This window comes from Gopherus evgoodei, chromosome 4 (genome assembly GCF_007399415.2).
Source record: "Gopherus evgoodei ecotype Sinaloan lineage chromosome 4, rGopEvg1_v1.p, whole genome shotgun sequence".
NCBI classification, from domain to species: Eukaryota; Metazoa; Chordata; order Testudines; family Testudinidae; genus Gopherus; species Gopherus evgoodei.
The window spans coordinates 18,099,648-18,126,742 of record NC_044325.1 but is presented as its reverse complement, the minus strand read 5'-3'; the positions used below and the strand labels follow the sequence as shown (position 1 = coordinate 18,126,742).

General features: G+C 38.7%; 1 protein-coding gene across 2 annotated transcripts in view; it reads right to left on the bottom strand.

The window, feature by feature from the left end:
* Window positions 1-27,095, bottom strand: part of BRF1 (BRF1 RNA polymerase III transcription initiation factor subunit) — a 257,449-nt gene that overhangs the window by 168,638 nt on the left and 61,716 nt on the right. For both annotated transcript variants that reach the window (XM_030558590.1, XM_030558591.1), the window contains exon 4: window positions 5,859-5,890. In XM_030558590.1, the coding sequence (XP_030414450.1) occupies window positions 5,859-5,890 (32 nt within the window). The remainder of the gene's footprint in view (window positions 1-5,858; window positions 5,891-27,095) is intronic.

The window sequence follows — 27,095 nt, the reverse complement described above, 5'->3', positions numbered from 1 at the left end:
GAGGGACGAGGAAGGAGGGCAGGAAGGAGGGAATGAAACAAACTGCAGGTGGTATCCCGTCTGCACCATGCTTAAGACCCAGCGGTTCGATGTTATTTGGGACCACGCCGGGAGGAAAAACGAAAGGCGGTTGGAAAACGGGGGGGAAGGATCCATAGGGGAAACTGTTACTGCGCCCTTGGGCGCACCTTCAAAATGAAGGCTTAGGACCAGGCGGGGGTTTTGAGGAGCCTTGGTTCTACCCCCCTTGATTCCCCGAGTGCCTGCGCCTTCCGTTCCTGCCGCGGCGCCTGTAAAGGTCCTGCCGCTGGCGGAACTGGGAAAACGGCCTGCGTTGTTGTTGTTTGCTGCGACCTAAAGGGTCTACGCTGCGTCACGGGGGTGTGCATCCCGAGGGACCGCATAATGACCCGGTTGTCTTTCAGACTCTTGAGTCTGGGGTCTGTCTTGTCAGAGAACAAGCCCTGGCCTTCGAAAGGAAGGTCCTGTATAGTATGCTGGAGCTCCGGCGGAAGGCCGGAAACCTGCAGCCAGGAGATGCGACGCATCGTAACTTCTGACGCGAGGGTACGGGCAGCCGAGTCCGCAGCGTCCAAGGAGGCTTGCAAGGCCGTGCGTGCGACCTTCTTGCCTTCGTCCAAGATGGCCGCAAGCTCTTGGCGAGCATCCTGTGGCAGCAGCTCCTTAAATTTGTCCACTGCCACCCAGGAATTAAAGGCATATCTGCTCAGCAGGGCCTGCTGGTTGGAGACCCTGAGCTGCAGCGCCCCAGCTGAATACACCTTACGGCCAAGGAGGTCCATCCGCCTGGCTTCTCTGGATTTGGGGGCTGGAGCCTCCTGGCCATGACGCTCCCTATCGTTCACTGATTGCACCACCAGTGAACCCGGAGTCGGGTGTACATGGAGATATTCGTATCCCCTAGAAGGGGCCATGTACTTCCTCTCGACGCCTTTCGCCGTCGGAGGGATGGAGGCCGGGGACTGCCAGATGGTGTTGGCATTGGCCTGGATGGTCCGTATGAAGGGCAGGGCGACCCTGGTGGGAGCATCAGAAGAGAGGATGGTCACAATTGGATCCTCTATCTCCGAGACCTCCTCTGCCTGCAGACTCAAATTTTGAGCCAAACGCCTGAGGAGGTCTTAACGATAGAGAACTAGGAGAGCTAGGGACGTGGAGGACAGCTATGCCGCGCTCCACAGTTCCAACGACCGACACCGCGGTAAGAAGGAACTGAGGAGCGGGCGGGCCGGCAGGGATATATATTGGGCGCCATGGCGGCGCCACTCCAGGGGGCGACCTGCCGGCCCACTGGAGTTGCTAGGGTAAAAAGTTTCCGACGAACGTGCACGCACGGCGCGCACACCTAACTGGAATGGATGTGAGCAATCACTCGAAGAAGAACATGAAGTTGCATCCCTGACAATCCTGGCTAATAGCTACAGATGGACCTATCTTCCAAGAACATATTTAATTCTTTTTTGAACCCCATTATAGTCTTAGCCTTCACAATATCCCCTGGCAACAAATTCTACAGACAGACTGTATGCTGTGTGAAGTACTTCCTTATGTTTCTTTTAAATCTGCTGCCTATTAATTTCATTGGGTGACCTCAGGTTCTTATTGTGTGAAGGGGGTAAACAACACTTCTCTATTCACTTTCTTCACCCATTCATGGTTTTATAGCCCATTCTGATATTCCCCCCTCAGTTGTCTCTTTTCCAAGCTGAAAAGTCCCAGTCTTTTTAATCTCTCTTCATATGAAAGCTATTCCATACCCCTAATCATTTTTGTTGCCCTTCTCTGTACTTTTTCCAATTCTTATACACCTTTTTTGAGATGGGGCAGCCAGTACTGCACACAGTGTTCATGGTATGGGTGCACCATGGATTTATATAGTAGCATTATGATACTTTCTATCTTATTATCTATCCTTTCCTAATGGGTCCTAACATTCTCTTAGCTTTTTTGATTGCTGCAGCACATTGAACAGATGTTTTCAGTGAACTATCCACAATGGCTCCAAGCTCTCTTTCTTGAATGGTAACAGCTAATTTAGATGCAATCATGTTGTATGTATGGTTGGGATTATGATTTCCAATGTGCATTACTTTGCATTTATCAACATTGAATTTCATCTGCCATTTTGTTGCCAATCACCCAGTTTTGTGAGATCCCTTGCTAACTGTTCACAGTCAGCTTTAGACTTAAACTATTTTGAGTAATTTTGTAGCATCTGCAAACTTTGCCACCTCATTGTTTATCCCTTTTTGTAGATCATTTATGAATATGTTTAATAGCACTGGTCTCAGTACATATCCCTGGGGGACACCACAATTTACCTCTCTCCATTCTGAAAAAGGACCATTTATTCCTACCCTTTTTTCCTGTCTTTTAACTAGGGCTGCCAATGATTTAAAAAATAATTGCAATTAATCATGAGATTAAAAAAACAGTCATGATTACTCACAGTTTTAATCACAGTGTTAATAACAGAATATCAATTGAAATGTATTATAAATATTTTGGGGTGTCTTTCTACATTTTCAGATATATTGATTTCAGTTACAACACAGAATACGAAGTGTACAGCGCTCACCTTACATTATTTTATTACAAATATTTTTACTGTAAAAAAGAAAAGAAATATTTTTCAATTCACCTCATACTGTACTACGTAGCATTGTACTGTAGTGCAATATCTTTATCAAAGTCCAACTTACAAATGTAGAAGGTTTTTTAACTGCACTCAAACAAGACAATGTAAAACTTTAGAGCCTATCAGTCAGAGCATGAAGGGGCATACAAATTTTTAGCATATCTGGCACATAAATACCTTGCAATGCCGGCTCTGCGGGTGCCATGCGAACGACTGTTCTCACTTTCTGGTGACATTGTAAATAAGAAGCAAGCAGCATTATCACCCATAAATGAAAAACCTGTTTGTCTTAGCAACTGGTTGAACAAGAAGTAGGGCTGAGTGGACTTGTATGAGGTGAACTGAAAAATACTATTACTTTTGTTTATCTTTTTGAAGTGCAAATATCTGTAATAAAAAATAATATAAAGTGAGTGCTGTATACTTTGTAATCTGTGTTGTAATTAAAATCAATATATATGAAAATGTAGAAAAACATCAAAATATATTTATAATAAATTTAAATTGGTATTCTGTTATTAACAGTATTAAAATGGCGATTAATTGTAACTTTTTAAAATCTAGTTAATTTGTTTTGCGTTAATTGCAAGCAGTAGCTGCGAGTGACCACCCTACTTTTAACCAGTTAATGATCCATGGGAGAACCTTCCCTCTTATCCCATGACTGCTTACTTAAGAGCCTTTGGCGAGGGACCTTGTCAAAGGCTTTTCGAAAGTCCAAGTAAACATTTGTTGGTCCCCTCAAAGAATTCTAACAGATTGATGAGTTATGATTTCCCTTTACAAAAGCAGTGTTGACTCTCCCCCAACAAATCATGTTCATCTATATGACTGATAATTCTGTTCTTTACTATAATTTCAATCAATTTGCCTGGTACTGAAATTAGACTTACTGGCCTGTAATTGCCAGGATCACCCCTGAGCTTTTTTAAAAATACATGTCACGTTAGCTATCCTCCAGTCATCTGGTACAGAACCGGATTTAAGTGATAGGTTACATACTACAGTTAGTTCTGCAATTTCATATTTGAATTCCTTCGGAACTCTTGGGTGAATACCATCTGGTCCTGGTGACTTAAACTGATAAATTAAATAGTGTTCCAAAACCTCTATTGAAATCTCAATCTGGGACAGTTCCTCAGATTTGTTATCTAAAAAGAATGGCTCAGATGTGGGAACCTCCCTCACATCTTCTGCAGTGAAGACCGATGCATATAATTCATTTTGCTTCTCCGCAATGCCCATATCTTCCGTGAGTGCTCCTTTAGCACCGTGATCATCCAGTGGCCCCACTGCTTGTTTGGCAGGCTTCCTGCTTCTGATGTACTTACATTTTTTGCTATTAGCTTTTGAGTCTTTGGCTAGTTGCTCTTCAGATTCTTTTTTGGCCTGTCTAATTCTACACTTCACTTGCCAGATTGTATGCTCTCTTCTATTTTTCTCCGTTAAGATTTAACTTCCAATTTAAGGATGCCCTTTTCCCTCTAACTGCTTTTTTTACTTACTTGTTTAGCCCTAGTAGCACTTTTTTGGTTCCCTTACTATGTTTTTTAATTTGGGGTATACATTTAAATTGAGCCTCTATTGTGGTGCTTTTTAAAAGTTTCCTTGCAACCTGCAGGCATTTCAGTTTTGTGACCGTAGCTTTTCATTTCCGTTCAACTAGCTTCCTCATTTTTGTGTAGTTCACATTTCTTTAGTTTAATGCCACTGTGGTGGACTATTTTGGTATTCCCCCCACCCACAAGGATGATACTTTTATTCATAGCATGGTCGTTACAACCGAGCGATTCAGTTATACTCACCTCTTGGACTACATCCTGTGTACCATTTAGGACTAAATAAAGAATTGCTTCTCCCCTTGTGGGTCCCAGGACTAGCTGCTCTAAGAAGCAGTCATTTATGAGGTGTCGAAACTTTAACTCTGCATCTCATCCTGAGGTGATGTACTCACTCAATACCGGGATAGTTGAAACCCGCCATTATTATTGAGTTTTCTATTTTCATAGCCTCTCTAATCTCCCTGAACATTTCACAATCACCATCACCATCCTGGTGGTTGGCAGTATATTCCTACTCCTATAAATCCATTCTGTTGTAGTTACAAGTTCAAGGTACTAACTTACACATCTTTTTCCCAAAAATGACTTTTATCCTCAACCCTAAAAGTTGTTTCTGGATCATCTGTACCTTCATCTTCCCCAATGAATGGCTTGAAGTCCTCAAATGTCCCTTCTTCCTCCTTTTTCTCATTAGATTATATAGAAAAAATCTGGAAACAAATCTGCTCTACTGCCATTAGAAAGCCAACCCCGTTGTATTTGCTGCATCTTTTGCAGATACACTACAATTTGTTCCATGTTTCATCATCTTACTGCCCTTTCTATTTAGTAGTAATTTATATAAGAAATCATTAGCCCTGTAGGTTTGAAAGGAAATAATAAACCTCCCACTCCCCAACCCCAGCACGCACGTGCACACTCACTCTCACTGACTCTCTCTCGTTATAACTAAGCACACATAACCCATTCAAAGTTTGCAGCAGATTAGAAGAATGTTCCTTATTTTAAAAATTAAAGATTAGATTATTGTAATTCCATCAGATTCCTTTAAGCAATAAATAACCTTTAGAGGGGTGCCATTTACAAAGACAACTGCAAGGACAAAAATAAACTATACCATCCTACTTGTACTGTACGTAAAATAGATGCTTATGATATGGGGAGAGAGAGAATGAGAATGTGTACATATAAATACACACATTCATTTAGAGCTTTATATCCACAAGTGCTTTAAGTACACACAACTCAAAATAGATTTTACAAAAATATCACAGTATTTTACAGATCCATTTATACAGTATTACTTAACAAAAGCTATTACTGTCTTTACCAGCTGTTTTAAAAATGTATGAAATCTGACCTTGTGCCACTGCAGTGACTTTGTGATCATTGAGGAAAGATTAAACTAAACTGCTGATTTGTTATTTGTGAGGGTAAAAAAACCCAAGTACTTGATCTTTAATTTCACTGAATAATTACTCTGATTTACAAGCCCTATGATTTCCCTTCCCAGAATCTTTAAAGAAACAGATCATTAAGGTTTCCTAAATAGCACACATTCATAGTTCTTTGCTTGTATTCATTTTTAAGGTTTAATATTTTAACAAAAAAGAGTTAAACAATAACAGATACAATACCTGAAGAAGGTCACTGAGGTCAAGTAACATGTCTGTGAAAAAGTCAAGGAATATAAATGCATGTAAAATTTGATAATTTGGTTAGCAACTTTATAAAAGGAGAAATAAAATCAGTTACATCTGGCAGTGCAGGAATATGGATTAAGTAGTCTGATCCCGCACTCCTGCTAAAGAATCACAATGGTTGCAGCTCCTGAGTAAGCCCTGCCTACCCTCACTATGAGACACAAGGTGCCATTACAAACAAGGTTTATATGTACGAGAAGTTTCTCTAAAAAAAACAAGGAATCCTTCGAGGAATGAGCTGACTACATATACTGTATATTGTATTCTGGAAATCAACTGGTACAAAAGACACTTCATTTCTGAAAATCTAATTTGTCATTGTTTTCTATGCCAATATAGGACCTGATCTCTCATTGTGCAGAAAAATCCATGGGAAAGGACTGGGAAACTCTGCTAATTGCAGGGTATCTGCACAGATGGGCAGCCCCTCTATGTTGTTGTATGAGCCCTCCCCCATAGCAGAGCTCACTTAAGAGCCATGCTGCCATCAGCTCCTTGACTATACAGACCCTGTGCCTCTTCATCTCTGAGCAAGATACAAAATATATAACAGGAAATGAATTAATTTTGTTGGAATGTATATCCACTCACTCAGTCTGCTTCCACCCTGACATGCCAGGAGGACTGAGGGTCTTCCATGGGAAAGGAATATGGGTGCAGGAAGAGAACGTCATGTTGACGCCACTCTTCTCCCTCTAACAGTTTAGGGTCAGTACATTGGAATTTTCATTCCTTTCATCCTCACACCATACATTGGAGGGGAGTTCGGGCCCAAAATGTTAGTTTGAAAATACTAGTTGTATTAATGACTGCAGCAACTTAATGATTGCAATTTATTTAAGGGGAAAAAAACACATTCAGAATAAAACAGAAAGCTACTAGAGAGAATTTACTGAAGATTTTACTGAAACTGTTGAGTAAATGTACAAATGTTTTCTATTCTTACAGTCCTTAAAGGAAAGAAATAGTAGGGGCAAAAACAAAAATAAAACACTATTCACAACCACCAAAACAATAACCACAAGTCTACCAAAAACTCTATTTAATAACAGTTTCTTTATACAAATATTTTAAGAACTTTAATTTCCTTTGATAATTTTAGGCCATTTCCTCCTAACGAGCGCCAAATGTTGTGTCTGCTTTAAAGACTTCTAGACTTTGATGCTTTTACCAAGGCCGTTTTTTCCTTAATTACATCTCTCTTTTAACCAAATAACAGACTACATATGATCTTAGCTAGCTGGTTTTAGTTTAACTACTGAAAAAAGGTTTATTTTAGAGTAAACAATTTAATAGAAAAAGCAACATGCATAACAAATAAAAGAATATGGTAAAAACAACAACTAAAAGTAAGCTCACTATAGTTCAGTACACTGTAGTAATGTAGGTTTTAGCCTGTTTTTATAAAGTACATTAAACTAATATTGAATATTAGACACACATGGGGGGTAAGGTAGTATATTTTATTGGCCAACTTCTGTTGGTGAGAAAGACAAGCTTCCAAGTTTACACAAAGCTGTTCTTCAGTACAGACATTTTTCTACATAACATCAGCTTTTTTTTTTTGCCTATTGGGGGGGGGAGAATTCTGGTAACTATCAGTTTATGCATAAACATTTGTACCACTTACACCCTGCATTTCTATGTTTATCTTATATTAAAACTATACAGACTCAACATTCCAAATTTGTTCTGCATGCCTTTGCCAAATTCAGTATAAAATTCTATACACCTTACTGTGTTAATGTTCTTAGCACAAGCTAAGCTTCAATAAGGTGGGAGAATAGTATGCCTGAGCATCCAATTAGCTACGATGCCAGTAAGTCTCTGAACTAAAATCAGAAATTCATTATACAAATACTCTCATATACAATTAGAAATCAGCAAAATTCAAAATCAGCCAAGAGACTGCTGACAGAAAAGACAGCTCTAATTTTCTGCAGCTTTTTTTAGTGAAAGCCAGGAGTTCAAGCAAAGCACTACTGAAATGATCACAATTGGACTGGTGTAGTAAGCAGGAAGAACATGAAAATGGCCATACTGGGTCAGACCAGAGGTCCATCGAGCCCAATATCCTGTCTTCGGACACTGCCAGGTGCCCTAGAGGTAATGAACAGAACGGGTAATCATCAGGTGATTCATCCCCTGTTGTCCATTCCCAGCTTCTGGCAAATAGAGGCTAGAGACACCATTCCTGACCATCCGAGCTAATAGCCATCAATCAAAAAAAGGAAAACTGTAAAGAAAAAAAGCCTTGAAAAATGGAAGTGCGGAGGAGCCATAACCATCAACAACTCTTCAAACATAGCCAGGCTAGCACTGTACTCTTTCTTTGCCCAGCCCATCCCTACTCAGTAGACACAGAGCTGGTTTTAAAAGTTTTGCTGCCAAAGTAGCCTTCCTGAGTGGAAGCTGCCTATCAATCCAAATTGTATGGTGATTTTGTTTGCAAAAAGGAAGTAGGAAGAGACTCCAAAACTTGATTTATTTGGGACACACGTTTCACATTGAAGCTTTCAAAAGTGAAACATGATTGTGAGTGCCTCCATTACTGGGTGCCCAATTTGACACACCTTAGAGGGTCTAGTTGTCAAAGTGCTGAACATCCATCCTCTGAAAATCAGTCCCTTTACGGTGCCTCAGAAGTTGAATATCCCCCAAATTGAAGCACTTAAAATTACTAGCCATTCCTGATCATTCAGAGATTAAAAGGCTAGTGTACAAATACACTAAACCACCTAGAGTGCCTCTCCTCCTCAATTAATATATCTACTTATAACTTATTCTGATTTCAGAGATTTTATTTTGAAATGTAAAATAAAAAAAACAATTAATCACAAGTTTCATTACTTTAAAAAAAACTTGTCCATTACTAGAGAAAAATATTTAAAACACTGTATGCATTTAGAATACTTGATATATGTTGAGAAATTGACTTTCACTAGAGTTCAGGTGCCAGTGAGGCAATTTAGCACACTAATACAGCTGTTTTAATGCACTGTCACTTTACTCCTTGGTGGAAGTTGGTGTAAGTGAAGTTGGTTCAAGTGTTCACTGAAATTTAAGAAGAGATCACAATAAAAAGGTAGCATTTCTGGATCTCATATAAGTTAGCCTGCTGCAATCTCTCTCCGTAATTAGATGTGTGTTTGCCACAATGAAGGGAGAGGGAATGGGATATTTGAGTCACTCAGTTCCAATGGGTTGGCCTATGTTATTATGCATACTATGAGAGCAATTATCGACAGGAAGTAGATGTAAAAACATGCTGTTGTTTTTAAGCTCATTTTTAGAAGGTGGAAAAGTTCGGAACAATGTGAAATACAACTGAAAAAACAGATAATGTTTTTCATAAACAAAATAAATGTTTACATCGTTAAAGCTGACAGAAAACAATAGCACTTTCATGTAAGTACAAAGCCAGCACATGAAAAAGTTCTCATTAGGAAAGAAAGCTGTTAATATCAGGGATACTCATAAAACAAAATAACTAGGGCCCTGCCAAATTCCTAGCCATGAAAAACTTATCACGGACCATGAAATCTGGGGTCCCCCCATGAAATCTGGTCTTGTGTGCTTTTACCCTATACTATGCCGATTTCATGGAGGAGACCAAAGTTTCTCAAATTGGGGGTTCTGACCCAAAAGCGGGTTGCAGTGGGGTCACCAGGTTATTTTAGAGGGGATTGTGGTTTTGCCACCCTTACTTCTGCGCAGCCTTCAGAGCTGGACAACTGGATAGCGCCTGTTAATTGGGTGCCCAGCTCTGAAGTCAGTGCCCCGCCAGCAGCAGCGCAGAAGTAAGGGTGGCAATGCCATACAGGTAACATTTAATGTTGGTTTTACCAGGAAGTAAGATTGCCATTTGGCAAAGTTATTTATAGACATGCAATCAGGAATGATCACAGAAACTCTATTTAAAGGAAGAACCACTAAACATAATGCAGTCCACACACACACAAAAATCCTAGTTAAAATGGTCTGACTAAATCTACAAAAGCCAGGAAACTTCCATGTAAATTATCTCATTCTATTGTATCTAAAGTCTTTTGGAGCACATTGCCCTCAGTGCTTAAGCAACGTGAAAAATTAGGAACCATATATGATGGTAAGAACAGAGTTAGCGGCCTTTTATCAGAATTTTCTGGATTTTGTAAGTTTCTCTCAAAACATTAAGATTAATAATTTTTATTGGCATTTTTCTCTCTTTTTTTTTTTTAAACACAGAACTGAATTTTTTAGTGTCAGATCCCTGAGTTGAGATTGCAACATATCTTACTGAAAGAATGAGGCATACCCTTAGAAAAAGGACTCACTCCTAAGGATGCATGGTTACAATTCACTCATTAAGAACACGATGTCAATAAATGTCAGGTAGTGACGGACTATCTTAGGTTCTTTGAAAAGACAGGGGATGGGGAATATTTATTTTTACATACACCAATAGCACAAATAGTTACATTAACGCTATAAAAATGTAAATATGAAATCATCTATCATGAAACACTTCAGCATTGTGTTAATGCAAAAGAAAAAAAGTTACACGGGCTAGAAAAACTGGATGAAATGCAATAAACGAACAGAAAAATTGATGAAAACTAAACTGATTCCCCCCCTCATTTTCAATCAACATAGAAGATTATTATTTGTATTAAGTTAGTGCCAAGAGGCACTGTGATAGGCACCATACTAGCACAGTGTGGAGACGGTCCCTACCTTTAAGAGTTTCCAGTCTGAACAGGCATGACAGACAAAGGATGGGAAGGGATAAAGGAAGTCAGAGAGGTGAAGTGACCTGCCACAGGTAATACAGCAATTTAGGGGCAGCGCTGGAACTAAAACCCAGATCCCTCAGCTTCCAGTTCAGTAACCTGCCTACTAGACAATATTGCCTACCAGTATTTTAGTGTAACTGGTGAATTTCTGGTTATGATTTGTTTGAATTACAGCTCTGGTGCTTTACAAATTGTCAAATTTTAATTAGCTTTTAGTTAAAATTCATTGACAGCAATAATTGTCAAAAAATACATATTCCCTCTTCTCCCTTACACTAAATTGCAGGATCACAAAAACGCAAATTAATCCAAACAATTCAAAGTATTTATTGGAAAATATCTTAGAGATTTAGCAGAAAGATTAGTCCTGACCCTGAAATTCTGGGAAGCAAGTTTTCACATACAGCCTCCACATTTGCAATCTTCCATATGCAAAAAAGTAAGTTTGCCCACAGGGGTCATCCTTGAGCATGAAAATCAACTTGATGTCTAACTACTCAACTTGTGAACATGAATGTCATTTGCACAAAATCCTAACTTTATGTCTGTGTAGGCAAATGCACATGAAAAACAGAATGTTTTTTAGTCTCCAATTAAACTTTATTTCGTATGGTTATATGCTGAAATGCTTAACTATTAAAGGGCAAAAAGCACCATTACACAAACTCCTGTCTAGGTTAACCATTTAGCTGAAGTAATTCCACTGATCTCAACAGATTTGCTGCCAGCATTTTTTCCTAAATATATAATGAACATAAGAAAGATAAGGCAGGAAACACATTTCCTGAACAACATCCCTAATGATCTGGCATGTCTTCTGCTGGTGATCCTGGTTTACAACACTGCATCCTTTGTTTCAGTAATTAACATTAAGTTAGTAGAGTTAATTCAAAATTATACAAGCATTTAATTAGGCCTATTAAAAAGGAGACAAATTTCCAGTCTACATTAATACAGCAACCACCCAAATGTACGTGATGAGAATACACAAAACAACATACTAAAATTCAGACTTTACAAAGTTAATACTGTAAGCTTTTCTTAATCATCATCTTCACATTCATAAAAATTTCAAAGGACTCTAGTCCCGTTTGCCTTCAGTGAGACTTCAGTACTTTGAAAACAATACCCTTAGAGAGGAAGACCTCAACAGAACAGAATCTAGAGGGCCTTACTCCTATTATCATGATAGTACAGATTATTTATATAGCATAGTCAATTCATACTACTGTTTACAAAACAACATAAAATATATTCCCTGTCCCAAAAAGCTTGTGTTTACCACAGATGAGAAAGTCCAACCAAAACAAAAGGCTGCAGTTCAGGGAAGGGAAAGAGGAAAAATAATTAGTGAGAAAAAAAAGCAATTATTCCCAGGTCAGCTTTAAGGAGGGATATAAAAGAGGGATTGGCAGACAAGAAGTGAGACATTGTTCCACTCATAAGGAGCAGAAGAATGGAAGGAGTGAAGCCAAGGATGCAGGACACAAAAAAGTAATACAGCATGAAGGCTGGGAGAAGTGTAAAGAGTGAGAGGAGAGGAGCAGGAAGGGAGTTCAAACTTGTAAACAGGGATGAAATTATGCAGTCTTGAAGGCGTGGATAAAAAATTTGCAAATAATGGGCAAAGGACAAGAAATTAATGAAGAGATTCATGAAAGTGGTGAGAAAGACGTGCAGAAACAGGAGGAGAAGAGCATTACACAAAGATTACACAAAAGTTGTGAGTCTGTGAAAAGGAAGGATGAGGGAGCTGTCAACAGTGGTAGAGAAGAAAGATGAGGAGGAAAGATAAGAAGTTTGGGTTTGGAGGTTAATTATTTCGGGATGGCAGTGGGACATCTAACAGGAAGTGCTGGAAAGATGTTTGGAAATGGGAGGCAGAGAGCAGGGTGGGGAGAGGTCAGGCAGAGACGTACCATCAGAGGTGGCTGCTGAAAACATGGATCAAATGAGACTGGCAAGAGATTATACTGATCTATTAATAAACTCAAAATCTAAATGTTTTGGAAAGATTTTAAAAGGACACTGGAAGGTCCACATCACTTAGATAATCTCCTACAGTCACTTATCCTACAGAGTCAGTTTTTTCTTCTAAAGAAATAGAAGAACATCTTAAACGTGATATACATACCTTAGAGAGATACAGTGCAAAAAAGTTCTAAAAAAAAATACTTGTTTTGAAGCAATAATCCTGAATCCCTGTAAACTGATAACATGTTCCTTGTTTTAAACATGTAAATCAGACCTGCCCAGTGGCTCATCAAAACAGTGTCCTGGTTTATTTTACTGTACATTTACTTCTACAATATTACTGTTACTCTGATTAATAAAATACAAGACCAAAAATACTGTACAAATATAGAACTATTTTTCCATGCTAGAAGCCAAGTGTTACATCTTTGTTAACATACACACACACACACACTTTCTCGCTCTCTAAATGCACTGTTATTATCTGCTCCTTAGAGAATAATGATCTCAACAGATAATCTTGTTTGGAGGAAGGTTTCTGTTGTTGGGTGACTACACTGCTATATTTGCTCAGTAGTGTTCTAGTGCTATTAACTTTGAACTCAGTCTACACATACATGTACACAACATCAAACATATGTATGTGCATGTATTATCTATCTTCATAGAAACGTAGGCCTGGAAGGGACCTCTGAAGTCATCTAGACCAGCCCCTGCACACCAAGACCATACCTGACAGGTTTTTGTCTAACTTGTTCTTTAAAACGTCCAATAAAGGGGATTCTATAAGCTCTCTTAGTAACCTGTTCTAGTGCTTAACTATCCTTACAGTTAGAAAGCTTTTCCTAATATCTAACCTCCCCTGCTGCAGATTAAGCCCATTTACTTCTTGTCCTACCTTCAGCGGACATGGAGAACAAGTAATCACCGTCCTCTTTATAACAGCCTTTAACATATCTGAAGATTTATCAGGTCCCCCTCAGTCGTCTTTTCTCAAGACTAAACATGCCAGTTTTTTAACCTTTCCTCACAGGTCAGGTTTTCTAAATCTTTTATCATTCTGTTGCTCTCCTCTGGACTCTACAATTTGACACATCTTTCCTAAAGTGTGGCACCCAAAACTGGACACAATTCTCCAGCACAGGCCTCACCAGCCCCAAACAGAATAGATCAATTATTCCCTGAGTCAAAATACACCCCAGAATATTAGGCTTTTTCACAATTGCATCTCATTGTTAGCTCATATTCAGTTTGTGACCCATTATAACCCCAGACCCTTTTCAGCAGTACTACTACATAGCCAGATATTCCCTATTTTGTAATTGTGCATTTGATTTTTCCTTCCTAGTACTTTGCACTTGTTTTAATGAATTTCATCTTGTTTATTCCAGACCATTTCTCTAATTGTCAAGGTCCTTTGAATTCTAATCCTCTCCTCGACAGTGCTAGCAATCCCTCCCAGTTTGGTGTCATGTGCAAATTTTATAAACACACTCTGCACTCCATTATCCAAGTCATTAATGAAAATATTGACTAGCAGCAGACTCAGGACAGACCCCTGCAGGATCCCATTAAATACATCCTCTCATCTTGACAGAAAACTATAACTACTCTTTTTCAACCAGTTGTGCAGCCGCTTCATAGCAGTTTCATCTAGACCACACTTCCCTAGTTTGCTTATGAGAATGTCAGGTTGGGCTGTGTTAAAAGCTTTACTAAAATCAATAATCCACTACTACAGAAATTTCCCCATACTGGAGGCCTCATTCTCAAAAATGACAGTGTCACTGAAGAAATTTATGTCATTTTTGTTATTGCTAGATTAATGACTTTGTGGTCATTTTTACTGGACAAAACAATATTCAAAATTGAGATGTTTCCTGTATTAAAAGGCCCATAGTGATTGCATCAACAAATTTCCAGCGTCTAGCACAATGAGAAGATGAAAATTGTCAGTGCCCCTGCTACAAGCATCTCTATATCAAACGCATGTACGTACATAAGCACACACCTTTTTAATTATCTGAATTCGGTAACTGTCAAGCAGTGCCAAAAGGAAGTCCTTTATCCAGAGGATGGGTAGTAGAAGGGCACAACATTCCACCAACATATTTCAAATTGACCTGAAGATCCCATCTCCTGGGGTAAGAGTTCAGTCTCCATGTTCAATCAAATCTGAGAAATCTCTGTTGAGGTTGAAGCAGCCAACCAGAGTGGTTTGAATAATATGGCCAACACTCCACTAGAAGCTGGACTGATCAACCCTTTCAATACAGGTCACCAAACTTTCAGTTACCACTCTCTTCTGTCATAATCAAAACAGGTGTTCTGGTTAAAGGCTCCATTATAACAATACCAATCCCGCAGCCATCTATCATTCTCTTATGGAAATAGCATGGTGCTGACAAGTTTGTTGCTTAAAAACTGTACATTAGCAACACTCATAACTTAATACAATATGCCATTTTTACCCTTGTTGAGGTTTTCAAAGCAGCCCAAAGGATTTAGTCATATCTTTCATCAAAATTCAAGGATGTGTGGCTAAATTCCTGCACTGCTTAGAAAATCTCAGCCCATGCCAAACGGTTCAGAAGTGCTTACGCTAAATATAAAATTTTAGTCTACACAAAAACAGTCATTCTTCACAATGCATGAAAATTAATTGACATTTCCTCACTTACTACAGTGTCACAGCTCTCCCAGCTTCATACATTCAAGGTGTTCAGTGTTATCAACTATTGGAAGTAAAACTTTACGACAGCTACTAAAACCAACTGCGATACACCAAGGTAGCAAAAGTAATTCAAACATGATGAAAGCACGAGAAAAATTCCCAAGAAACTTTGTTGGCAGTACCTTTAATAATACCCTTTGAAAAAAAATGAGGAAGTCCATCAATTGTTGCTAAACATTAATGTTCATTAAGAAAATGAATGTGAAAGCATTGCTCCTGGTAACCACATAATTAGTGTCTAATGCCAGAAATGTACCAAAATTAGTTAATATATTTATAAAAATATTAAGATGTGCATGTGCAAAATATACACAGTAAATATATATAGTGTATATATACTACACACACACACAGGCATACATATTAATATTTTTATTTTATTACTTTATACAGTTATATTATCTATATTGAAATACACTATGGTGCGTGAGTTTGTTATGCTCACATTACTCACAAATGGCAAAATCACAAGTGGAAGTTAAAGGTTCTCTCAAGTGTGCGCTACTAAGATGTGTGCTACTGAAGCATAATGTATTTTGAATATGCCATGTGTTACACAGAGTTAGGAATATTTTTAGAGAGGATCTGTTTGGTTCTTGGTGGGTTGTTTTTTTTTTAAATGTATTTGGATATTTTTGTATCTTTTGCCTTTGAAGCCATGTGTCTTAATTACCATGAGGCCAACTGCACCGGTCTGAAAGAAACTAAAAAGAAACCCTATAATAGTCCATGTGGTTATAATGTCATGTAACTCAGTGCCCAGTTGTTGAAAAATTGCAAGGCTGAGTCAAGAGCAACACCACAAATGGAAGAAATCCACACTGTATGTTGGACCTCTCCCTCAAAGTAAATCAGTCCTAGTTTTTACCCCCAGTTATCCAAAATGCCTGACTAAGAAGACAGTATAACAAACTTTAATTTCTTTATTCGGTAGTGGACTGAATTCAATTTTGCTCCTATTTGTTCTACACTGAACAGTGGTTGAAAAGATTCAGGAAGTTTAATTTCAGATGCTACCACATTTATTAGTGACTCATCTTCAGGAAGTATTCTGAAATGAGTAATGGAATGCCATTCATTGTTTTATTATGAGAGTGCGTACACATCCCACTGAAAATATAAAAGCTTTCATTAAGTAATTTGTTGCAATTCTTCTACGCTTGTCACAGACTTTACTATTCTGTTGATATTATTGTCAATATTTACTACACTTCAATGGGAAAGCACAAAGCATTCCAATATAATGCAGCATGGCATCGGCTGGTGAACAGCACAATAAAATCTACTTGCAAATAGTATCTGTCAAGTTTTTAAAGAGCAACAACTTCTATTAAATGGTTTTAATCAAGATGGAAGATAAAGAATATCTTCTTGAAGTGTCATTTTAAACTTTTATCCCTAAATTATCTTTTTTAATCCTCTAAAGATGTCAAACACTTTGTCTCTCTTACAGCACAGAAACAGCTCTTTCATAATCAGTTTTTAAGACACTGTAAACTTCTCTCAGCTGCTGAAATTCTTCATGAGAAAAATCAGGAACAATGTACATATCTGCCACTGTGGAAATAAAGCTGCCAGTGATAAGTGGGAAAGATCTAGTCAGGCACCTTTTACACAGTTTTGCAGTACTTTTATTGTGACCAGGTACTGTAATTTCAAATAGCTCTCTAAAGTACACTGATTGCAATCTGTTAAAAAACGGCTGTACTCTGAAAAGTGACTAACTGCACTGTAGGTTCATGTTTATAGCATCTCACTGATCCTATGTCATATTTACTCAGCTTACAAATAAAATGCCCACCCCTTTTTTTTTCCCCTAATTGTCAGCCCTATAAACTCAGTCTGAGATGCGAGACTATTGGGCTCTTTCCTACACATGCATCAGCAATAAAAATGATTCAGATGCAAGTTACGTATGCAAGTTATACCAGCACACAGATTAGCTTAGGTGGGGTTGCACAGGTGTGCCCAAAGGGCATGACTGGATCAACTGATTTAACATGCAGCTGCACCAGAAAAACAAGATGAAAAAACAGGATTCTTGTACCTGGCTGAGGCTTGAATCTTCTTAGCAAATGACTACTCTTGTTTAGGAGAGATAATCCTGCTATCCACTATGTAAGTTAATTACCTTCTGGAAGAAAGGGTTAGTGCACTGTACACAGATGCAAAATGAATGGAGTGGGAAGAGGCTGATTTTACAAACAATTAAATGGCAGCTCATTACAAAGGTACAGACAAATTCCTATACAAAGATGGAATCCACCTACAACAGACTCCTTTACCAAAAACATATCTGAAATATTTTTAATGGTGGAGCAATCGCAAGACAATAGGGCATAGGAAGGTTGCATCAGGATTTTCAGTTTTGGATAGGATTTACCCATAGACCTTTGCCTATCACAAACAAAAGTTCTGTGTTATAACACAAAGTTGTACTGCTTGCTCTCCACCACATTCCTATTAACAAGGGCTCAAAACATTTACCTGATATTTGGTAGCCCTGTGACTAAATCTACTAGCCAGGATGGAACACCTATCCTGCCACACACTCCAAACTTCCTTCCTTTTATTTTAAAGAATATGCAGTTGTGCAATGTATAAGTTGTACTATATTGCTCATTTTCTGTTTAATAAAATTTTAATATGTAACTTACTATGTCTTTCTTGATGTTTATCCCTCTTCTCTTCACTTCCTTCTCCCTCTTCCTTCCCATAATATATAAACCATGGCTTATATTTTCTTACACTGTGTTCTGTTTCCTCTGCATTCTCTCCCTCTTTCATGCTTTACATTTCCTGCTTTACCTCCTCTCTCTTTTCTACCTCTCTCAAATCTCTCATCTCTATCAGAGAGAGATTTAGGAGAGACACCGAATAGCCAGATGAGTAAATGAAAGGAATAACAAAGTCAAGAGCTGAAAATCTAACTGCCCCCCAGTGCTAGGAAAACAGAGCTGGGATTCCAGTCAGGCTGCTGTTCCAGAACCCTGTTTGAGGGCTCCATATTTTATGGCCTCCTCACACACATTCCATCTCCTCTGACTCCTGAAAGCAGCAGCAGCCACACTCTCTGTATGCTTTGCTCCTTCCACACTAGAACCTACTGTCTTCTTCGTGAGTGGCAATTAGTGGGGGAACAGGTTTCTCTAATCCACCTTCACTCCAACCTCTACTTTAGGGTCCTCCTCCCCAGCGATTTGTTTCATTGCCCAATTCCTTTCTCAGCTTTTCAAAGTTGCAGCATAGCAAAATTGACCAGATACTCAATTTCTCTGATGCCCACAGGGTTTCCAATAGCAGTAGTCTAAACCAGGGGTTCTCAAACTGGGGGTCGGGACCCCTCAGGGGGTCGCAAGGTTATTACGTGGGGGTCACAAGTTGTCAACCTCCACCCCAAACCCTGCTTTGCCTCCAGCATTTATAATGGTGTTAAATATATAAAAAGTGTTTTTAATTTATAAGGGGGTGGGGTCACACTCAGAGGCTTGCTATGTGAAAGGGGTCACCCGTACAAAAGTTTGAGAGTCATTGGTCTAAACTGAGAGACTAGATAGTTTTACTTTGCTTCCTCTTGGAAAGACAACAAACAGCAGCTGAGACATGGATCCCTCTGACTAAGACAAGCAGTGTCTACACTACAGGGGCAATACTGGCATAGTTATGGTGCTGTAAGTATGCAAGGATAACCCAATAGCAGAGACACCACCTGTGCTGACCAAATGGGGTTTTCTGTCTATGCAGAAACACCAGCAGCCCGAGTGACAGCTAGGTCAACAGAAGCACTCTTCCATTGACCTAGCTGCATCTCCACTGGAGATCAGGTCAGCATAGCTACATCGCTATGGGGTGTAGATTTTTCACACCCTTGAGCATTGTATCTATGTCAACCTACATTTTAAGTGAAGACCAAGTCTCAGAAAACCAACATTGCATCATATGAGTCCAACAGAAAAGTATAGAAAGCACCATCATTTCAAAATACTAGCAGCTGCCTGCAGGGCTGCTGACCAAAAAGTCCAAGAAAAAAGATGTGTTCTAACCTAGAGATAGCTAAAATGAGGTAAAATACTAATGAAGACAAGGCAATCTGTAGTTCTTACACAAGTTAGCATGTCAGGGTAGCCATAAGCTCCTCCATAGTTTTTAACTCAAACAGCCTACCTGCATGAAAACTACAAACTGCCTTGCCTTCTCTAGGATTTTACCACATTGGTTAACAAGTTAAGAGTACACATTTTTTCCTCAGTGACAAGGTTGAAACTACTGCCCATAGGCACAGAAGAAAAAAGGACAGTGATGAAAAGGAAAATGGAATAAAATGGGTGAGGGAGAGAAAGTTTCCTGTCAAATTCCGTTAGATGAGATAGAGTCAATGTTTGGATTTATGTTTTGTACGTGATAAAAGGCGTACATGTTTCAGTTATAATCTTCTACATTCCCATGTCATCTTGCTGAAAGTTATTCTTCTCTGATAAACTTATAATATGGAGGAGAAAATTCCTTATCACATGGAGAAAACAAATGTTATGCAGTCTTGGACACACTATATACATGTAAGATTACTCCTTCAGCGCAATAAAAGAAAATCTGATTTTTCATTCTTATAGTTAAGATAATTGTGCCCATGCCAAATGTGCTTTCCAATATTAATACACAGTACGTGACAATATAAGATGCATGTATTCAAAGTGCACCAAACCTTCCTTAATCCAAAGTGCAGCTCAGAGCCACTCTGATTTTTCATCAATGTTTGTGCATAATAGGCTTAACATTTTATTTAAAAAGGATGACAGGACAGAGAAGAAGCCGAATAAATCTCAATTTTAATTAGTAGCCGCTAAGATAAAACTTTATTCTCAGTAATGTTTTGATAATTTCATACATCAGAGTAATTCTATGTGTAGCTCCCAAACTGGAAATATATTTTAAAATTAATGAATTCACTTACAACTGACCTAGGAAGGTAAAAGTTCTACAATTCATATTTTATCTCAAGGTGTTTAAAAGGTTTACAAGCTTGAATTAATATGTGTAATACACAACATTCAAAGCACATATTACTTTGGTTAAATGTTTCAATATATTATTCCAATCAGCAAGTCAAAACAGAAAAGGCTATAGAAACAGTCCGCTGCAAAAGCTCGGTTGTGTAGGAAATCAAAATTCTGATAATTTTTTCAACTCATTTCCCAAACCATTGAAACGAGGCCCAACACAGAAGTCATTCCTTTGCTCTCCACAAGAGAGGGACACTTGCCATATTTTTCTCCCATCGTCTGTGCTTACTGTAACTAAACTGACTGCAAGATTCAAAGGAGAGTTTCTATTTGTCTTCCAAGAAGGACGCAGATGTGAAAAGAAGATAAACAGATAGTGAAAAGGCTCTACTTGCAAGAATACTTGGCACGAAATTACAAAAACACTAAAATAATAAATTTAATAGCGTTGCCAACAGAATTTCTGGATGCAGTCAGTTATGCAAACAGTTCCTAGTAACAATCCTCTGAAGAAATCAGATTGCTGTCAGAAAGGTACTCTGGCAAACTTCTAGACTTTATACTTCATAAAAATATATTACTTAAAGGAATCCATTAGACCACTTTCAAGCTTTGCTGAAAGTGTTTGCAACTTTTTAGCTTAAGTCTTAGTGAACTGCTGTAATAAATACAATATTTTTCTTTTATTAAATTAGAAACTTAAATAATGTTCTTATTGCATTCCAGTCTGATTTCTTCATTATTAATATGGAATGGTTCTGAGTTGCAGATACATCAATGACATGTAATACTCAGATTTTCCTAAACAAATGTGAAAGTTGGATAATATTGCTCCCATGCTATGTGGTTGTTTTTTATAAGGAATATGAAAATGTGCTGGAAAAAAAACATTCAGATAAGACTTAAGAAAACAATGAAAGTAGAAGCATTCTTTTAGAAGATGACTAGCTAAAATAGCGTGGCTGATTAAAGCACAAGTGTTCTGTGTTTCTGGAGCCACCAATTACAACTATGGTACAATATTTAAATATGTTTATGGGTGTTACTACAATGGATTTTACTGCCCTTGTTCTGTACAATTTCATATTATATAAAACAGATAACAGTATGAATTTGTTTTCAGAATTAATTCTCTCTCTCTATTAAAGAAATTAATGGTATTTTCTCATGTCAGCTCAGTACACTGCCTGTTATTAGTACTGTTATTCCCGGAATAACCTTGGGAGTCAGAGATTTAGCTCTTGCTAATAATAAGACCAACCTAATCATTTACTTTTTTACATAAAATTAAAGATTTCTAAATATTAAAAAGTATATTGAACTACGTTTTAACACCCTGGCAAGGATCTATTTAAAGCCTACAGATATTAAAAATAAATCTATGACCTAATTATCAGGCAAGCTGAGCAGCCATTGAATTCAGTAGGTGTTATGGGTACTCAGCAAGGACATGCTGTGTCACATTCTTGGAATGCAAGCTCTTCCAGGCAGGGACCATTTTTTGTTGTTTGTATAATGCCCACACAACAGTTATTTGAACTCTGTTTAACTACACACTAACACAATACAAACAAATAATACCACCTCAGTTGCGCTAAGGTGTGAATCCACAGCAGCTACAGAGATTTCAGTGAAGCTACTCTAGATTTCCCGTGGTGCACCAGAGAGCACAATCTGCTCCTTTGTTTGTAGTGTTTCCTCTTTACCAATCCAGACACTGTCGAGTTATTTTGTTCTTTGCTGGTAGAAAAAAGACTAACCATTGATGAGACTTATGTACACCGAAACCCTTGGTAACAAAGCCTATGTTTCTCAGCAGTAGTCAGGCCAGTAAATACCAATACTGTACTAGGAAAAGAATTGTTCACAAACCAAAAACACTACAACTGCATCCTGCACCCATAAAACGAAAAACAGTTCTGGAATAAAGTTACAAGAGAGGATTAATTTGACCTTCACTCCGTAGTATCTTCAAGGAGTGGGGAAAAGCAAAAACCAAAACACTGAAGCCAGATAAATCTGATCTCTCTGACAGTGCATTCACGACTACTGTTTTCCCTTAATTTGCTGCAGATATTTTATTCAATACCACGATGGAAAATTCACATTTTCAGCCACCCAGATGCCATCATACTGCCAAAAAAAATCTTGGCCCAATTCTGTACCACTGGATCAATGACAATTTTGCCATTGGGATGGGAGCAGGACCCAGTCCATAATTTGAACCTTATACTGACAATACCGGTAATTTAAGAAGTTTCTATCCTGAGTTAATGACAATTTAGCAGTGCAACAGCCTTCTGATATGTATAATTTTTAAGCAAAATATTAGTACTTTTTAAAAACAATTTTTCCTGCTTCTTTGAAAACTATTAACTCTAGAGATCAGCATCCTTATGTGAATGTCCAGGATGCTGTAAATTGGTCAGTTACTAGTATTACACTTGCAGCAGCTTTTCCCTCCCCTTATGATTTGACCAATGACACTAGAACAACATCTATAACTGGCAGTTAGCATAAGGCTTTAAACAGAAAGATCACAATCTGACATTATAGCCTATGACAAACTGTTGTTTCCCCTTTAATTGTTTTAATGCATAGAAGTCTAATAAATTTATGACCCAAAATAATGGAAAGCTGTAACAACCCCTGAAACAGCAATTATTGTCCTGCTGTAGCATAATAATCCAGAAGGGAAAAAATTTAAAAGGGACAAATCACTTAAGTAGAGGACCTGAGGGCCACAAACTCCCAGGTGCTGAACACTTCTGTTCATTCAGGTTCATCTTTGGTAATTTTCTTTTTAGAAGGGAAATTAAAAAGGCGCTGTAAGTAATCTTAAATGCACCAGAATATGCACGTTTGCCAGTGACACTAGAATGTGGTTTCATCATCTCTCTCAGTGTTTTCCCCCTTCTTTCTGCTCCTTCCCTATATGACTTACTATGGGTATTGTGACATTATGCCCCACATTCTTCATAGAAATATGCTTATGATATGAATATGGCATAACTAAGATGTATTTTATGCAAAATGAGTCATGAGATATATCACTGAAAAGGTTATGATTTACTGAATGTGATTATGGTATTTGTATGCATGTATCATTTCTGCATCTGAAGTTAGGAATATGGACTATGTATCAATTACAAGAGCTTGCACCGGGGGAACGCCCACCAGACAGTAGGCAATCAGCCTGGATAGGCCATTAGAAAGGACAAAAGGACTTTGAAGATACTAATCTCCCTCCTTCCCAAGAAGTTTCCTGGGATGCAGCTTTAACACAGGGTCAGGTGACCATGTCACCTGGTACTGGATATCATTTTGGACTTTTGGTATTTTTCCACTGGAAGAGGGTGGTTGTCAAACTGGGAAACAAAAAATTCCTGCCATATGCAAATCCTAATTAAGGCTGGGAAGTGAGTTAATCTTGGCTCTTCTCCACTGCCTTCCACCCAAGAAGGAACACTGCTGAAAACACCTGAAGAAACTAAGTGGGGAGGCAAGAAAGGCCATCCTGTGAAAGGAATACCTGGAGATTTAAGCCGCAAGCTGTGCAGTTTACATTCAAGAAACTCTGCAACCTACATAAAACAACAACATTTAGGGTGAGAAACTACTATTTGTAGCCAACTCCTTTAATGTGTTACGCCTGGTTTGCATTTGTTTTATTTGCTTAGTAATCTGCTTTAATATGTTTGCTATAATCACTAAAAATCTACCTTTTGTAGTTAATAAACTTATTTTTTGTTTATTCTAAAACCCAATTTGTGAAATTCATAACTGGGGGCGGGGGAAGCTCTGCATATCTTCCTCTACATTGAGGGAGGGAGCAAATTTCATGAATTTTGTATCAATCTCTATACAGCGCAAGACAATACAATTTGGGGTTTATACTCCAGAGTGTGTCGTACCTGAGTGCTGGGTAATTCACCGAGCTGAGTCTTCCCACACAGAGCTGATTGCAGATGCTGTGTGATTCTACAGCTCTGTGTGTGTCCGTGTGTGTGTCCCGGTGTGTGTGCGCAAGCAACGTTCGTGCAGCAGGACAGAGTGAGGGAGTCCAGGCTGGTGGAATGGGTGGGCTCAGTGGCACCACAGAAGGGGAGTCCAAACCGTCACAACATGTCTATACTTATACCGCAACGGTGGCACCACAGAAGTGCTTTGGTATAGACACTACCTACGCTGATAGGAAGGGTTTTCCCATAGGCATAGGTAATCCATCTCCCCAAGAAGCGGTAGCTAGGACAAAAGAAGAATTTTTCCGCTGACTCAGTGCTGTCCACCTGGGGTTAGGTTGGCATAGCTACATCTCTTATGGGTAGCGATTTTTCACACCAAGAGATATAGCCATGCCAATGTAAGTTCCCAGGGTAATTCAGCCCTGTGTCAGAGTTCTCACTACATGCAGCCAGAACTTGGGCAGGGCAGACATTGCTCCATCTGGTCTCATGGAACTTAATAGAGAAAGTGAACAGAAGCAGAAGATGCAGAACCCTCCCTCTCCTAGGAAGCTACGCTACCAGCAAGCTCTTTGGGGGCCAGAGCTACAACTGAAATATGGGACCTCCATAAGGAAAAGCTTGGGGTCAACTTTACTGCAGTGGGGAAAATCCCACCCCCAATCCACATCAACAGGACAACACAGGCATCTCCACAAGAGAATTCTTGCAGAGATTCCCCATTAAGTCACCTCGTATAGTTAAAAGCTTCAGGAAGAGATAATGTGGGCCATATTTACTGTTCTATAATAGACTGGGATTTGTCTGTAACAAAGAACACGTTTTTCTCAAGAAAACTAATTTAATTTTAAAAATTGGAAGAGACATTATAAAACAAAAAGAAAACACCCCCACTTCATGTATCATCCACCCTACAAAAGTTATTCAAAAAACAGGAGGATGGAAATAGTAAACAAAACATTGCATCATTTGCAAAAGCTTTCATGTACAACAAAAAGGATTACCAATTAAATGAAATATCCCTTGATTAAAACAAATTAATATTCCACCTGGAAAATACTATGCAAGCCTCTTTGCTTTTGAATGACCTCTGGGCCAAGTACAGATCACAGTATAACCAGTAAGTCAATCAAAAACCAAGTCTGACTCTTCCAAAGCTCTCTCCTGGGAACATTAGCAACAGTTAAAAAGCTCTTTGTTTCCATTCAACCCAATATGTAGGGGTGGAAAAGCTTTTCAAAACATTAAAGAGAAACAAGTGAGGTCTGTTACCGTTCCAAGAAGCAAATTAAGGTCTAAATTCTGAGACTGTCAAGCACCGGCAACTTCCATTAAAGTCAGTGGATGCTGGCTGTGCTCAGCACCCCTCAGGATTTGGTTCTAATGGCAGGATAACCAGTTTTTCCAGAATTCGCTGCTTTGGAACTTTTAAAACCATTACCGCCTTTTTGTCTATTTGTTATGTTATGTTTTTATAGCTCACAGCAATAATGTAAAAACATTTTAGAGGGATATTACAATACAAGTTCCTGCAAGCAGTTCATCTGAATGCTGCTGAAGTACAGTTCCCAGGTTTAACTAATAACTAGCAAGCCACTTTTCCTTTACAAATATTAGTATGGAGAAGGAATAATGTTAAAAAAAATTTTTAAAAGGGCCATAATCACTGTATTGAAGCTTTGCATATCCAGTGAGAAAAGAAATTCAAACACTGAAAAATGGAACAATGAATCAAGGTGATCTTGGATAAAATATTACCCATTTTGATAAATTCACCCAGGAGCTACACAGAATAGTTTTCGTTTGGATTATTTCAAGTGTTATAGATTTATTTGCCAAATTGTTACTTAAAAACTGCATCATACTACATGAATCTAAAAGTTACTCTAATTAACTAACTAAATAATAAAGGAAAACGACATGTGTGGCATACCAAGGAAGAACTGGAATCTAGTCAGCTATAACTCACATTGTACCATTAGATCTGGCCTGGATTTTCCTAAAACATCATCCCATAGGCTGGTTGATCACATATTTGTACAGAGATGATAGGTATATTATAGAAGATGTAAGCTAATAAGTAGACCATAAGAGAGATACACCGTCTTTTCCATCAACTTAAACCTAACATGGCCAAAACTGAACTCTTCCTTTCCTCCCAAACTGACCCCACTCTCAATCTGTCACTGCTGACAACACCAACATGCACCTTGCCAACCAAACCCATAATTTGGTCCAGACTCCAACTCCCATGACCATCACATCCAGGCTTTGTTCAAATCTTTGTTTCTTCCTTCTAATATTTCTAAGACACCACCTCCCTTGTGAAGGGAGTGTTGGGAAAGGGTTAATATGAGGCCAATTAACCCGCCTGCAAAATCTGGCAGATGGGGCAAGCCTAATTAGAAATAAAGCCCAGGGCTTGTTTCCATAAAAAGGTGAGTGAACCCAACTGAGGAAAGGAGACCGGGAGGAGACAAGGTAGAAAGTTCCCCTTCTCTGGGAAGCAGTATGTAAGATGACTGAGAAGGACAGTACAACAGAGCTAACGGGCTACTGCCCAGGTTAGCTGCAAGCCTAAGTGGAGCCAGGTGCCCTGAGGCGCTATAGCCTGCCTGTACCCCTGAGTAAGGGAAGGAGGATTCCAGGCCCTGGTCTATGGGATTGATTGAGGCACAGAAGCCTCTACTTAGGTAGGAAGACAGTATACAGTAGCAGAGGCA